At 39.5% G+C, this 15,401-nt stretch overlaps 3 protein-coding genes across 3 annotated transcripts in view; 1 reads left to right on the plus strand and 2 right to left on the minus strand.

Moving 5' to 3' along the window:
* The window catches only part of smg9 (SMG9 nonsense mediated mRNA decay factor), a 42,798-nt gene extending 40,195 nt beyond the window's left edge, over positions 1–2,603 (minus strand). Inside the window, exon 1 of the mRNA XM_057833711.1 lies at positions 2,579–2,603. The gene's annotated coding sequence lies outside the window, so the exon portion shown is untranslated. The remainder of the gene's footprint in view (positions 1–2,578) is intronic.
* Positions 20–5,990, plus strand: si:dkey-79d12.4 (zinc finger protein 91). The gene is made up of 2 exons (XM_057833706.1): positions 20–613; positions 4,671–5,990. Exons 1-2 carry the CDS (start codon positions 236–238, stop codon positions 5,952–5,954), a joined length of 1,662 nt encoding a protein of 553 aa, XP_057689689.1. The 5' UTR covers positions 20–235; the 3' UTR covers positions 5,955–5,990.
* kcnn4 (potassium intermediate/small conductance calcium-activated channel, subfamily N, member 4) overlaps positions 2,631–15,401 on the minus strand; it is a 45,083-nt gene continuing 32,312 nt past the window's right edge. Inside the window, exons 6-9 of the mRNA XM_057833713.1 lie at positions 13,171–13,292; positions 11,847–11,916; positions 10,577–10,743; positions 2,631–8,258 (exon numbers count right to left, since the gene is read on the minus strand). Coding sequence (XP_057689696.1) covers positions 8,255–8,258; positions 10,577–10,743; positions 11,847–11,916; positions 13,171–13,292 — 363 coding nt within the window. The 3' untranslated portion in view covers positions 2,631–8,254. The remainder of the gene's footprint in view (positions 8,259–10,576; positions 10,744–11,846; positions 11,917–13,170; positions 13,293–15,401) is intronic.

Raw genomic sequence — 15,401 nt, forward strand, 5'->3', positions numbered from 1 at the left:
CGCCGACTCCAACTAATGCATCTATCAATATATATATTATATCTATTACCGGTGGCACACTGTTTTAGCCAATCAAATACTGGTATCTCATGTTGTCCGCCATGAATCTTACCCATCGTCCCATACGGCTATGGCGAATTAATGCTATTCGGACGTAAGTCATCACTTTACTTGTTGTTAAATAGACGGATCTAGCCCGAAAAACGACATAGAAAAGGGGGAAGATAGTGCCAGGATGCCACAGTGTTCGGCTTTCGGCTGTAGGAACAGGTCTGATGGCAAATACAACAATCCACCAGACGTTTCTTTTCACGCTTTCCCGTTGAGGAAGGAAGCCTTAATTAAGCTATGGCTGAAGAATGTTGGGAGATTGGAGTTCACGCCTTCAAAATCATCGAAATTATGTTCGGCGCATTTTCGGCCCAGTTGTTTCCAGTCGGATCCGTACGAGAAATACGGGCTCGAGAGCTCAGAAAACCATCGCCCCAAAAAACGGATGTTGAAGGAAGACGCCGTGCCAACAGAATTCTCCCTTTGCCGAACCCAAAGAGTGAAACGGGCTTCACGTGCGTCTCAGAAGAAGAAAGTAGAAAGACAGCGGCTGAATGAACAGGTGAAGTAACCATAATGAGTGGCTGCCTGTTTAGTTTTATACCTGTGCCCCGGTTTGATCAGTTTTTAGTGCTATTTTAGCGTAAAACTGTGATCACAGTCGTCAATTACCCTATCCGATCACATCATTTTCAGAGGATAATAATAGTCAAGTATTTGTCTTTTGTTGTTGTTAGATAATTGGCTGTCATTGACGTCTATTGCCGTCAATAACAGTGAAACATGATCACTCAATGGCAGCCTTCCCAATAATAATAGGGGAATGGGGTTTTAATTTTTGTCGCTTCGTTGAAACTACTGTTGTAATAAAAACCATTTTGTGTGGTTATAATGTTGGGATAGCTTTGTTCTAATTCCGAGAAATGCCCCCCTCCCTTAATACGTTTCCGGGGTATCACATCAGGCCTCTGTATCAAGAAAATCCTCAAAATCAAGTGGCTCGGACTCGCATGCAAAAAACAAACGTGTCGGTCATTTATACTAGGTGTTGTCTTGCCCTTTAAGGCTCATTTTTATTTTTTGCAGCTATGTATAAAAACACTCATTGGTGTGTTTTGTTTCAAGCCGAATAAATGCAGACTGGGAAGAATACTATTGCAAATGTGATGGGTCATTTTGTTCGCCGAGTCATCACAACAAACAACACAAGACTGATTTTAAGTTTTTGATCACATTGCTCTAGAATCCTTATGTTGATTCATCAGCAACTTTGATTTAAATGTGATTGTTACACTTGTCACACATTGAATTTGTCCTTAAAATGTATAGCTCCCACCTCACTTCACATTCAGAGCTAGGAGTGAGACCCTCAGGGCACCTCATGATACGATACAATTCGCGATACAAGTTTTACGATCACGATTATCGATATATTGGTCAGAAAATTAATATGATATTCTTGGATACAACTGTTGAAACGAAAAATTTGATATTTTAAAATAGGGAAAAAAAAGTCATTTATTAAACAGTGACACCTTTTCTGTGCAACATTGCTGTAAAATATAAATCTACTGCAAATTTTGCGCCTGCACATATAGAGGGAACAAACCACAACCACTGATATCTCTTGGAGCGATTATGATGAATGGCCACATTATTATTATTTTTTTTTTAATTTAAATCTTAAAATTTTTAACAGTGCTGTAGGTGTCACTCAGCAGTTGAGCTTTGAGTGGGGCAATGATATAATTGGTGGGTCTCTTTTCTTCGTATATGACCTTTGTTGCCGAGAGTAAATATGTTCAACTCATACCACTAGATAAAAAAACAGTAATACCTGACTGTGGTCGATAGCTGCTACAAACAACACCCAGTTGCTAGTTGCTACAAACATACGGCCACATACGGCTACGGTAGATATCACCTATATGTAGACCTAAATGCGAAACGACAGACTTGCCCGCGTTAGTAAAAAGCAGCAATCTTAAAGCAGTAGACTTCTCTAAAATATTCCTAAATCGGCAAAATCTTTAAATCTGTCTTTAAATGATGAGACAGTTTTAAAACTTTGACATGTGTAAACTCGAAAGTAGAAAGAAGGGAATTTATGGAATAACGGGAGCAATTTTAACAACTTTAACAGTTTATTCACAACATTAAATTAATTGAATGTAGTTTAAAGCTGCTGATACAGAGTAGGGACTTGAATATGTCATCAATAATTGATTTATAATCGAATCGGAGCCTCTGAATTGTAATCGTAATCGAATCGTTAGGTGCCCCAAGATTAAACCTCTAACCATTTTTATAGCTTATTGTAACAAAATGGCAGTAATAAGTTTGTGTTGTAAATTAGATGGAAAGTGGTTCTCAAATAATATCAAATCAGTAAATTAATATATGGTTGTTTTTTATTTGTTTCCATCCAATTTAGGGTCCTGGTTTATTTTATATAACTCAGCACCAAATGTCATGAAATGTAATACATGTAAATTAAAAAATCAATCACATTGCAAAACGTTCTTACCTCAGGTGACGAAAGCGAAGCAGTGAAGAAATCTGTGACGACTTTGTCACCAGCTGCAAGTAACTGTGCATAATTATTGGTTTTCCAGTGAACCTTATGTTTTTTTTAGACAATTCTTGCATACAGCAAAGTCCTTGTTCACCTTACTTCCTTTTTTGTTGGTGTGAAATCCAAAGTGTATCCACACGTGTGATATGTATGAATACTGTTCTCACTTTTTGTTGACACCTTTTTCACTAAACATTTTTATTTTTTCATCCCACTTGCAGCTTCCTCTCTTCTTCTCTAGACGACTTGCGCGCACTTTACCTTCACCGCCACTCTTGAGCGCCCCCTAGTGAACCGCCATTGCTCAACAAACATTGAATGAGCAGCATCCATACTCCAATGTGTGGCCAATAGGGATGTGAATTGATAGGGTTTTTCCGATTCCATTATCGATATTGCTTAACAATTCGATTCTTTATCGATTCTATTAGATTCTAATTTTCGGAAAAAGAAGAACAAACATTTTGATTGGCATCTAGTTTGTTTAATCAGGCGTCACAACCTTACAAATTCACAACGATGTCAAAAGAGGCCCAAAGCCTCGGTTATCTGTGGCAATATGTAACTGTGGCAAATAGACAAGAATGTGAAACATTTTACTGAAACATTTTTCCGATAGAAATAAAAAAATCCTCCTTTTTAAAAGGGCATATGAGCTGATAGCACTCAAAAATAATATTAAAAAAAGATAAATACTGTCAAATACAACAGGAGTGCGTAGTGCAAATGTACAAAATTGACAATTCTTTTGCAGAAAGAAAAATAAGAATGTCTGCTTTTTCAGGTAGGATACATGATCCTTTGTGGACTTATGGTGTCTCCAGCAGTGGAGAACACCCTCTCAGATGGGGTGGAGAAAGCCTGTACACACAGAAAGTATTCGGCTAGTCCAGACAGCAGGGGCAGAGCATTTCTTTTGTTGTCCCAAATATTAACAAGTTTATAATTAGGTTGGTGTAATTACATAAGGACGGTTGGATCTCATACAATATAAGAGGGATTTTAGCACAATCCTCCGTTAACTTGGATTTAACTTCCTAGACATAGTTGGGGTACTCTATGGAAAGGCCTTTTGATACTGAGTAGAATGAAAGTGGTTTGGGACCAATGGGACCATCCTATCTCGAATTACGGGCATTTCGGGAAGTATTTTGGAACATCCACTTCTGTTAGTCGTTGCAACAAAAAAATACTACCATTAGATGCGGAGGTACATACTTTTGTTTGAAATCAGTAGTCAGATTTGCCTTACGACCCATCAAATTCAAATTATTAAAAAAAAAAAAAAAAAAAACACTGATTAGTGGACTATTGACCAAAATATGAATTAAAATTGCTAATAACATTGTTTAGGAATTTTTTTTAGATGCATATATGTTATATATGTTATATGTTATCGACGAGAAATACGATAGACCCATTAATTGACTTTTTTTTTTTTTTTTTTTTAAATCACCATTTCTTTAAGTAGTCTCATGAATATTGACTTGGCCTGCGAAAATCAATGTAGAATCACTCTGTGACGCTCTCCAAATTATACTTGAGTGGTCCCTCTTTGAATAATCACGTAGTTTTACTTGCTGAATCGAGCGTGTGTAGCATGTGTAAATTACGTGACGTAATACGTGCTGCTTGAAATCTATAAGAGAGTCGCTAGATAAACTGCCAAATGAGTCCATGGAATTAGAATGCACGTAACTGGTTCTCAACAGGTACTGGTTCTCGATTCCCATCCCTAATGGCCAATAATTCAAATAAAAGTATCGATACTTGGCGGGAGCATATCGATAACCAATCGGGTTGCAAAATATCATGATATATCGCCGTATCGAGATAGTCACACTCTTATTCTGAACACTAAAGTTCACCAAGATTAATGATGTAAACTTGACAAAAATCTTTGATAAAAGTCTTACAGTTTTAGTATCACTACCCTCACAACACATTTTGGGACAATTTCCGGATTGGAATTTGACATCACAACTTCCACCAGCAATATCTATGAGATCACTCAAAACTGTTAAATGTGATTCTTTTCTTTCAGATTATCTGCAATCCACTTGTGTCTAAAGACTTGAGCGGCAATGGTGTAAAATGGTGGGAGCTGAAAAGGCATGCAGATAAACAATGCACGGGCTCAGAGTACCAAAAGAGCAACCAAGCGTTCGACACGGCGCTGCTGCCGAGCCCGGAGACGTCTAGAGAAGTCATTGACTATGACTATACAAAACCCCTTGACTCTGATGACTTGAGCACAGATGATTCGACTAAGAGTGCCGGTGAGGATGAAGGTGACTTTCACTTCAAAAGAGCTCAAGGTGGTCCCAGTTACAAAGAATCAGATGACGACAATAATTCAAGCTCAACTGAGTCTGCCTATTCTTCAGGGGTGCCTACCCTTCCCGATACCCATGATTCCTTCTGTAACAAGTGTGACCAAGGGCCTTTCACGTCAATGAAGCTGCATCTGAAACAGTGTAGCGGTGCTTTGTGCAAAGAAACCAAGTGCTTTCGCTGCATGATGCCATTTCGTAACGAGGCGGCGCTCAAGGATCACTACAGCATCTTTTACTACTGTGATGTCTGCGGCCAGGTGTTCAGACACTGGGCCCCAGCCCATCAGCACAAGCCTCCCGAACGGGCCCTCTTACGCTTGATCCGCTTCTGCAGTGTATCCACGCCCAAAGTGTGTGCCATATGCAAGTCTTTTTTTCTTGATGAAAAGTCTTTGTCCACTCATGTAATCTGTGTTCACACATCGGTGGTCAGCACCCATGTGCATATTGTGAAAAAACAGTCATGCTTGACTGACAAAAAGGTTTCGACAAATGTCGTCGCAGCGAGTACCCCCGAGCCTGTCGTCACAAACCAGGTTATCGATAAGGATCATACGTATTGTATTTCTGCCCCATTGAAAAGTGTGATCACGGGCTGGTGCTTTAAGGTGCCACGTCCCTGCTGGCAGTGCGGGACCATGTTGCGACAGCCGTACCTCGCCATTAGCCACCGCTACCTCCACCGGGGTCGCCGTTTGCACCGGTGCTATTGCGGCCGGTCCTTCAAGCACCGGCTGCATCTCCTGCGGCACTGCGTGCAGCACGCAGAAGACAAGAGCTACATCTGCGTCAACTGTGGCAACACTTTCGCCGGAGCAAGACTCTTAGCCGCACACTTGAGGGGAAAAACGCAGATGAAGAAGAAAGGCTCGGGAAATTGCAGGAAAGGCCTCGCGTGCAGCTGTGGACATTACTTTAATAGGGCCTCTGCATTCATATGGCATCAAATTAAAAACAATGTGAAAACCAGACATTTGAAAAGATGTAAATGACAAGCAATAATACAAATGTGTCAAATAAAAAATGTCTTGCTTATTATTTCATCGCCAGTTTTGTTTAAAATTTTTACAGTAATTTCTCTTGTGTGCTATTCACTCATATGCACCTCCAGTATTACCCTTCTAATGTATATATCAGTAACATAATTGTAGCTGCTCTACCAAGAATAGTGGTGGCATGGAGGTTTCACCATATTGATATGCTACTGATTTCTGATGCTATATCTGTCATAACATTTTGAGTGCTTACATGAGATTTCTAACTCAGATGACTAAATTAGAGAGTAGTTGTGTAAAAGAATCTTTAATAAAGAGCTGGCGGGGTGATTTTAGGGGTGCATATTACGAAAAATTGTACTACTACTATTGATACTCGTCAGAACCTCACACAGATTTTAATTCCAAAGATGTTCTGACAGGTTTTAATGTGCAAATTCCAAGTTATTTTGACAATGGAGCATCATATGAGATGTCACTTATTCCAGCATGACATTTCAACACAAAAGTTTCCAGTTTTTTCTCCCCAGAGTAATTGTTCAGTTTTTAAGATTTTCTTTTTCAATGAGGTATGTTTTTTTTTTTTCTTTCTTTCCTTTAAATAGCAGTTGAACAGCGCATGGGTCCCTTGTATTCAATGCAATGATAGTCATTGAAAATGTTGTATAGATTCAAAACATGGTATTAACTACAAACAGGATCATAAGCATCAACACAATGTTTGAGTGGTATGAAAAGGTTTGGGGACCTGCGTTAATTTTCAAGGTTTTCTTGTCATTGGTTGTATGGATCAACAATTTCTGTTAAACTAATATAGTGCTGCAACAATTAATCGATTAAATCGAGTATTCGATTAGAAAAAAATATTCGAATTAAAGTTTGTTGCTTCGAGTACTCGTTTAATTAAAGTGGCGTTGTAATGGTTTATTTTGAAAGTGTTTGTATTTAGATTTATAGATTAGGGTGGATACACTGCCCTCTGCCTCTTTTCACATGGCTGACTCCAACTGCTCCCTGTTACCAACGTAAGCAAAGTTTTTGTTTGAGGAAATGTTTTTTTTAATGCATTTATAATTTAGTTCATAGGTATATTTAGCCGTTTTTTGTGGGAACATGTGTCTCAACCATTTGTTAAGAGCATTGTAAAAAAAAAAAAAACTTTGGCTTTTTATAGCATTTAAGCGGACTTTTTCTATGTAAGTTAGCCAATTGTTTTTTGTTGAACAAAGATCTTCATTTAAAAAATATATATATATACCGTTTGAGGCTCAGCTCAGGTATTTTAATTTTTCATGTTCCTTATCCGATTACTCGATTATTGAACTAACTAGTCCATCCATTAATCGACTACTAAAATATTCGTAGCTGCAGCCCTAAACTGATATTTAAGGGGAAAAAGTAATGAAACTAAATTTATGGCATTTAGACAAAATATGGAATACTATAATACAGAATACTGAAATTTGGCAGCTGGTTTGGGAAAGAAGTAGAATCATAATTGTGTGTTTTTCTTTTGACTTAGTACGAATATTAGATGCAATTTTGAGTCAATAATGTAGAATACGTTTAAAATCAAACATGAAAAAGGTAAATGCATATGCGGGGGTTTACTGTATGTCATATCTGATGGTTCAGATTCTCCTTTCATACTAATGGATTTTAAAATTAGAACTTTTAAAGCTATTTTAATTAAATGTAGGCCACAGCACTTAGCCTACTCGGTGTCTCAGGTAGATCCGTTTGGCCTGTGAAACAGCCAGCTTGAACCCTGCTGACAATTTCACCACAAAAAATGATCTCCTGGCCTCACATTTGAGATGAACACGCCAAGTTTAAACAATTTCAGTTATAAAGGTGTCCTCCTATAATGTGACACTGCACTTACTCAGCCATCCTCCCAGCCTAGTTAGAAAACAGTTGGATTTATGTGTTTAAACATTTGAACCTCCAAAGGGTTCATGAAACTGAATACTAAAACCAGGAAGTTAATAAATAAGGCACAGATTACTCAAAATTTTAAAAATCCATTAAACAGTGAAGCATAATGATCACCAAGAGCAAGTCTTGTAGCTAGCTTGACAGTGTAAATAAGAAAGCTCAAGACAAATTCTTCCACGGACGTGTGGTGAAGATGCCCTAGACTGGGCCTGAAGATGATCCCTCAAAAGCTTGTGCGTGTCTTCCAAATGGTGGAAGCATGTAGAAGTAGCTCTGCACGGGTGGAGATGATCCCCGCTGACCTTTGGTAGGCATTGTCAGACAAAAAAATTCACTCTGGAGTGCGTGCTCTGGTCATGTCACCTGCATTGGAAACATTACAGCCCATTGTCACGATGGAGTGAAGTCAGGGTCACTGAGAAACACTGACCTATGACCGAAATTATATGTCTTCAATGTCATAGTAGGCTATTTGTGTTCTGTTGTCCCAACATTCTATTCATTTTGGAGTTTTTTTTTTTTTTTTTTTTTTTTTTTTTGAGGGGTGGGGGGGGGGTGCACTGTATCCATGTGAATGCACAGTGAAAATAATAAGTATTTGAACACCCTGCTTTCTCCCACTTGGAACTCATGGAGAAGTCTGAAATTTTCATTGTGGTGGTGCATATCCACTGTGAGAGATAATCTAAAAAGAAAAATCCAGAAATCACAATGCATGTTTGTTTTTTAACATTTTTTTATTTGTGTGATACAGCTTCAAATAAGTATTTGAACACCTGTCTATCAGCTAAAATTTTGACCCTGAAAAACAGGTTACTCCGCCTATTAAAAGTCCACCTCCATTCCATGTGTTATCCTGAATCAGATGCACTTGTTTGAGGTCGATAGCTGCATAAAGACACCTGTCCACCCCATACAATCGGTAAGACTCAAACTTGTAACATTGCCAAGACCAAAGAGCTGTCCAAAGACAACAGAGACAAAATTGTACACCAACACAAGGCTTGAAAGGGCTAAGGGTCAATTAGCAAGTAGCTTTGTGAAGAAAGCTCCAGTGTTGGATTATTTATTAGAAAATGGAAGAAGCTAAACATGACGATCAATCGTAATCGGAGTGGAGCCCCATGTAAGATATCACCTCGTGGGATCTCAGTGATCCTAAAAAAGGTGAAGGATCAAAAGAAAAAAAAGCTGGGACCACCGTTTCCAATGTTACCGTTGGTAATACACCAAGATGTCATGGTTTGAAATCATGCATGGCACGGAAGGTTCCCCTGCTTAAACCAGCACATGGCCCGTCTTAATTTTGCCTATGACCATTTGGATGATGCAGAGGAGTCATGGGAGCAAGTTTTGTGGTCAGATGACAGCAAAATAAAACTTCTTGGTCATAATTCCACCAACCGTGCTTGGAGGAAGAAGAATGATGAGTACTATCACAAGAACACCATCCCTACTGTGAAGCATGGGGGTGGTAGCATCATGCTTTGGGGGTGGTTTTCTGCATATGGGACTAGACAACAGCACTGTATTAAGGAGATTTTTGGGAATAACCTCCTTTCTTCAGTCAGAGCATTGAAGATGGGCCGTGGCAGGGTCTTCCAACATGACAATGACTTGAAGCACACAGCCAGGAAAACCAATGAATGGCTCCGTTAGAAGCATATCAAGGTTCTAGCATGGCCTAGCCAGTCTCCAGACCTAAACCCAATAGAAAACCTTTGGAGGGAGCTCATACTCCATGTTTCTTAGCGACAGCCCAGAAACCTGACTTATCTAGAAAAGGTCTGTGTGGAGGAGTGGGCCAAGATCCCTCCTGCAGTGTGTGCAAACCCTGTGAAAAACTAATAAAGTTTGACCTCTGTAATTGCTAACAAAGGCTACTGTACCAAATATCAACATTTGGTTTCTAAGGTGTTCAAATACTTACAGTATTTGCAGCTGTATCACCCAAAAAAATTGTTTAAAAAAATCATGCATTGTGATATCTGGATTTTACTTTTTTTTTTAGATTATCTCTTACAGTGGGCATGCACCTATGATGAAAATTTCAGACCCCTCCATGATTTCTAAGTGGGAGGACATGCAAAATAGCAGGGTGTTCAAGTATTTATTTTCTTCACTGTAGGCGGGACTTTTTTTTCTTTATCTTATAAGATTTTATCCTCTGAGTTTCCATGTCAATCTAGTGTACTGTGGGCCTTCAGAACCGGTAGTGCTAGACACAAAGTACTATAATTTTTGGACTATGAAGCGCACTGGACTATTAAATTGTAGCTGTCCATAGGACCAAAGGATATGCAGCTCATTACCCTGTAATAATCCATAAATAATACGCAGTGGACTACAAGGCTGGGGAAAATGTAGTGTGTTATAGTCTGAATATTACGGTATATTAGCAATGGGCCTTGTTACTGCCAGCTTGGACTACTCATAGAGTGATGCTGTTAGAAAAGACTGAACTTCATTTGTTTGTTTATCGCAGTTTTTGTTTGCTGTTACATTTTGTTCAGCATAGAATTGATTCTATAATTGTGACATGATCGTGGTAGTATTAAGAATATGATTAGTCCTAATTAAAGTCCCAGGTACCAAATCCAAAGCCCACCATTGGTGCCCTTTCTCTGCCATCGTTGATGATCTGCTCAGCATCAGCCATGAGTGTTGTGAGCTTGGTTTACCTGATCTCCTGGTTGCGGTGACGTAGGACCTGAGACAGCAGCTTGGAGGTTTCTTGGAAGCAGCGACTCAGCTCTTCCAGTTTCTGCTCCATGGACAGGATTCTCTGCTCCAACTCCCGATAAGAATTATTCCAATTGGCGCTTAGATCGCACATGATCATCTGCATCTGATCAAACAAATACAAAGATTTAAAATATCTTCACTTCCGACATGTTGCCATAAAGGCTCCTGCTGCAGGAAAGGAGAGAGTTCTGAGGTCTGTTCACTAAATGTTAGTTTAAAAAAAACTAGCAAAGAGAAAGTGCACCAGCAAGGAAATGAGACCAATTTTCCGTATACCTTCCATTTCCTGAGTTCAATCTAGGTGGAAAACATTTTTGTCAATGGCCGGATTACTGACCGACATTTTCAATAAACAAATTTAATTAGTGTTTGAGTACCTTTTGACAAGCTAAAACAGTTAATTTGTCATTATTGTTATCAGAAGAGCCTGCAGTACGTTTCTTACCCATTTGGATAAGCCTGAGTGATTAAATATCAATGGTTTACATAGTTGTATTGAGTTCATTTTGTCTACACGTATAGATTAGTTGATTTTTTTCTTTTATCCCAGACAATTGTTTTAGGTTATTTTAATTACCTGACATGTTGCTGTGAACACTTCCCCCTTCATCAGAGGACCAAAGGACAAAATCCACCCAGAAAACAAATGTAACTCCACATATGAAATTCCATCCAAATCATGCAATAAATCATACATCGGGGAGACAGGGAGCAGCTTTATTACAAGAAAAACAGAACAGAAGAAGGAGTGCGAGAAGGAGATAACAATGAGACAAACAAAGGCAATAAAAGCACAACAGCAACATCACAAGTCAGCCATCACCGATCACTGCAAAACGGAAAACCACATTATGGACTGGGAAAATCCGCACCGAAGAAAACTAACACCAGCACTGGATGAGGGAGGATATTGAGATGCGCAAGCGGGGCCCGAGGACTATCAACAGGGAGGAGGGGGCTTACATGCACTCTACTACCTGGACCAGCATCCTGGAAGACTGAATGGTCAGCAGATGGGGTGACTCGCCTGTCAATCTGACAGGTGAGTCACGCCTTCATTCATCAGCTGATAAAGACGCGCTACACATAAACACCAGTGACTCTCTGATGAAGGCGCAAGTGTTCGCCGAAACATCTCAGGTAATTAAAACAACCTAAAACAATTGTCTGGGATAGAAGAAAAAAATCAACTAATCAATGTTTTACCTTTGGAAGATCCACCATCTCACTGACGTAATCCCTCAGTTTTCTTTGTTTGAGGCGCAAATGACGAAATCTGCAGAGAAGTTGGAATTTTTCCCAATTAATCAAAACAAAATTTTCTTTACAGCTTATCCCAGTCAGGGTTACTGCTTCAGTTACATTCAACATTAACCCAAGTACACTTGAAGTTGAAGACATAAACTAATCTCCTTCAGAATTTTCTGGTAAAGAGAAAAAAATCATGGTTCAATCAATCACAATTTCCACAGGTGATGTAGTAGCAAAGCAGACCCAGCCTACCACTATTTTCACCATGTTAGACTGTTAGTATGTGCCTTTTTCTGGTCTGTAACTAGACACACAAGTTATAAAGTTAATCAAAAGTTCAAGAGGATACTCTAGCAGATGTTTTGGAATCATTCACAGTTTTTGTAGACAGGGATGTCATAATCACTGCTGTTCCATGTTTTTATTTAATTTATTTAAAGTGGCTCTCACTGTGGTTCACTTTGTAACTTTCCAGACCTCTAGGTGTCAATTGCTTTATTTTTCATTTGTTGTTTATTTTACACTCTGAAGGCTTGTCACAGCGTCACTAACGCTGTCGTTGTTTATGTGGACGTTAACTTTAAAATCCTATTCCTCTGTCATTCATTAATCGATCGTCTTAAAACTTGGTATCTATCTATATTTCCAGTATACTGTATTTCAATCCTTGGAGCCCGATATTTTTTATATCAGGGCTGATTAATTAATTGCCAGATTATATTTAGGCGTTAACCAGAAGAGGGCTGACTTCTGTAGGTTAGGAATTTGCCAGTAGAGGGCATGTGCGAGTTGCACGTGGGCTTAACCAGTACAGGGCAGCCTTCTGTAGGTTAGGAATTTGCCAGTAGAGGGCATGTGCGCGTTGCACCTGGACTTATCAGTGCCTGTGTTGGCTGTACGTTACGAGTGAGCCACTAGAGGGCTGCTTTTGGCAGGTAGTAGCTAACATGTGGTTGTTTAGAGGGTGTTAGGTGGGGGCATGGCATTTTGTTGGGGCTTTTGGAGATCTTTTGGCTGAAAATTGTCAGATGATCTTCAACAAATAAGGGAAACAGTGCTAAAACTATTTGAAAACAGGCCAAATATGTTTTCATGGCACATTAGCTTCCAGCTTTTCCAGTGTCTTATCTAGAGTTCATTTCCCTTATTGACTGAAGTGATGGACCATTTAAATAAGTAAACGACCCATTAAAACATGCTTATGCTGTTACAGTAAAGTGCACATGTAATATACACACACGAACATATGTATCCTGCCTGTGACTGTAGTATAACGTACACTCTGATGGCCTCCAGAAGACATCGCTGGTGTCTTCGATGTTCTTGTCGGGTTCCTTTGGTCACATTGGCTCGGTGCAGAAGCCAGCACTCTCGCAGCACATTTGCAGCAGCGTGGCGGATCTGCTCAACAAGTGTAGAGATAACATTGGGTTTACTAATTACTGAGTCATGTAAAAAAATAAAAAATAAAAAATAAAAAAAACAATCACAGTTTCTCCTATTTCCCTTCAGGCAAAATGTTTATAGGTGCCACAAGATATCACTGATGCACTATTTTTGTCCAATTAAGCTCCTCAACCCCATTTCAACATAGTTCACTGGCAACAAGACAATACTAAGGCAAGACTTTTGTGAATTCTGAACAGCAAATATGCTGGAGTCATTATAGGAACTACGTATAATAAATACAGCACTATCTACCGGAACTGAAACGGAACTGTGCAGTCCCTCATTATGCAACACCTCTACTACTTGCATCATATTTGCAGCTTTTGTCTTTGATTCTATTCATACATGCTCTGCCTTCCTGCCCAATCACTGTGGCTGCCCTATGATGATGTCACGCCGGCCCCATTGCGAGGGTTATTTATAGAGGCTGTCAGTGTCCGCAACCAGGTGTCTTCCCTTGTTCCCATCAGTATAAATCTGGACTCGAAGGATGCACACACACACACATGGACCAAAACAATCTGCAAGCAATGTGTAAAGATGCACCTTGTGACAGGATGCAGCCACTGGAAGAAAGGAAACGGTTGTATCCTCCAAAACAGTGCATGTAGCACCACCAGGCATTTGTTTGCTGTGAACATTACATATGAATCACACCTGGCAACCCAGATTTTGTGGGAGAAAAAAAGGGATCAATAAAATGAGACCTAATCTGGGTTGGGACTGTTTTTCTTTGTAACTGTTTGTTTTCTAGACATCTCCCTACTTCCAAGTTCTAAACAAACACTTAAGTCCTGTTGAGTCCTGTGAAAAGAGTAACACCTCTGCAAGGCACACAAACACACACATAGGATAATCATTGTCATTTTTCCTCCATCACCTCTTCCTTGGAATCCACGACAGTCGCCCATTTCCACCTCACTTTTTGTGGCTTGAATGCATCATCTAGTATTGTAGAATTCTGCAATAATTATTTCCCATTTGCCTATTATTGCAGAGCAATTCTGTAACTGCAAGCCGACGCAAAGTGCAAAGTCGATGTCCAAAAACTTGTAGACTTGTATGCTCTAATAAGCCGCAATTGTTCTCTTTTACTAAATTATTAGAAAACCATAAAATATTGCCATTGATTTAAAAATCATATTAAAAATAATATTTAGTACATGTTTTGACCTATGGAGGACGCCATTTTATATGCGCGCAATGGACATTGGGGGTGATGACGTAGTTTGTCACTCACTAGACGAAAATTACTGGTCTTCTGCAATTCCTTCTACGCAGCGAGACGTCCAAAACATGTGCATATCGGTTAAAAGTGGCAAGTACTTCCTATTTGTGTTTTTTATCAAGTCTTTTATTACCTTTTCATTGCCTCAAAATGGGGAATTGGGGTATGGCGTGGCTCAGTGGTAGAGTAGTGGGGGTTCGATTCTCTGCCCTGATGAACCCGCCTAAGTATCCTTTAGCAAGATACTGAACCCCACATTGCTCCTGGTGCTGCGTCACCAGTAGGTACAGTAGATGGCGATGTAGTGTAAAGCGCTTTGAGCGCCTTGAAAGGTGGAAAAGCACTATACAAGTATAACACCATGACCTCAAAATGCTTTTTGCATGTGTTTCCCTCTCATACTTTTAAGCATTGTGTTTTCTTGTGGTAGCTTTAAAGCAGATTGTTGATCTGTTGACAACATTAGTCACGTAGCGTATTTAAACAACCCTTATTTGATATTTCTACATTTAAGTATTTTCTCATGGCATCTTTAGAATGTTCTGTCTGTATGCATCCAAACAAAAGAAGCTGAAAGCGCACAGTACTACTTTGAGTGTCAAATTCGCGTCTTGGAGCACGTTTCGCCAGTGTTGCATATTTTGGCAGGACACTGTTTTGTAGAGGTGTGCAAAATTTCCGATTCTTAGATTATTCGCGATCCGGCCGTGGAAGATTCGAGAACGATTCACAAACATCCAAATTCCGCTTATTAAAATATGCGAACTAAAGCGGAAGTACACAACACTCAGCGCGCCGCGCGGTCTTCGGGACGGAACAGAGCGAGAGTAGCT

Source organism: Corythoichthys intestinalis, chromosome 4, assembly GCF_030265065.1.
Source record: "Corythoichthys intestinalis isolate RoL2023-P3 chromosome 4, ASM3026506v1, whole genome shotgun sequence".
NCBI lineage: Eukaryota > Metazoa > Chordata > Actinopteri > Syngnathiformes > Syngnathidae > Corythoichthys > Corythoichthys intestinalis.

What these genes read in the sequence shown, in the direction of transcription:
- si:dkey-79d12.4 (XM_057833706.1), top strand. Translation starts at nt 236, where the DNA reads ATGCCACAGTGTTCGGCTTTCGGCTGTAGGAACAGGTCTGATGGCAAA. An exon ending in GACAGCGGCTGAATGAACAG is followed by an intron (nt 614 to 4,670) that starts GTGAAGTAACCA and finishes CTTTTCTTTCAG; the next exon opens with ATTATCTGCAATCCACTTGT.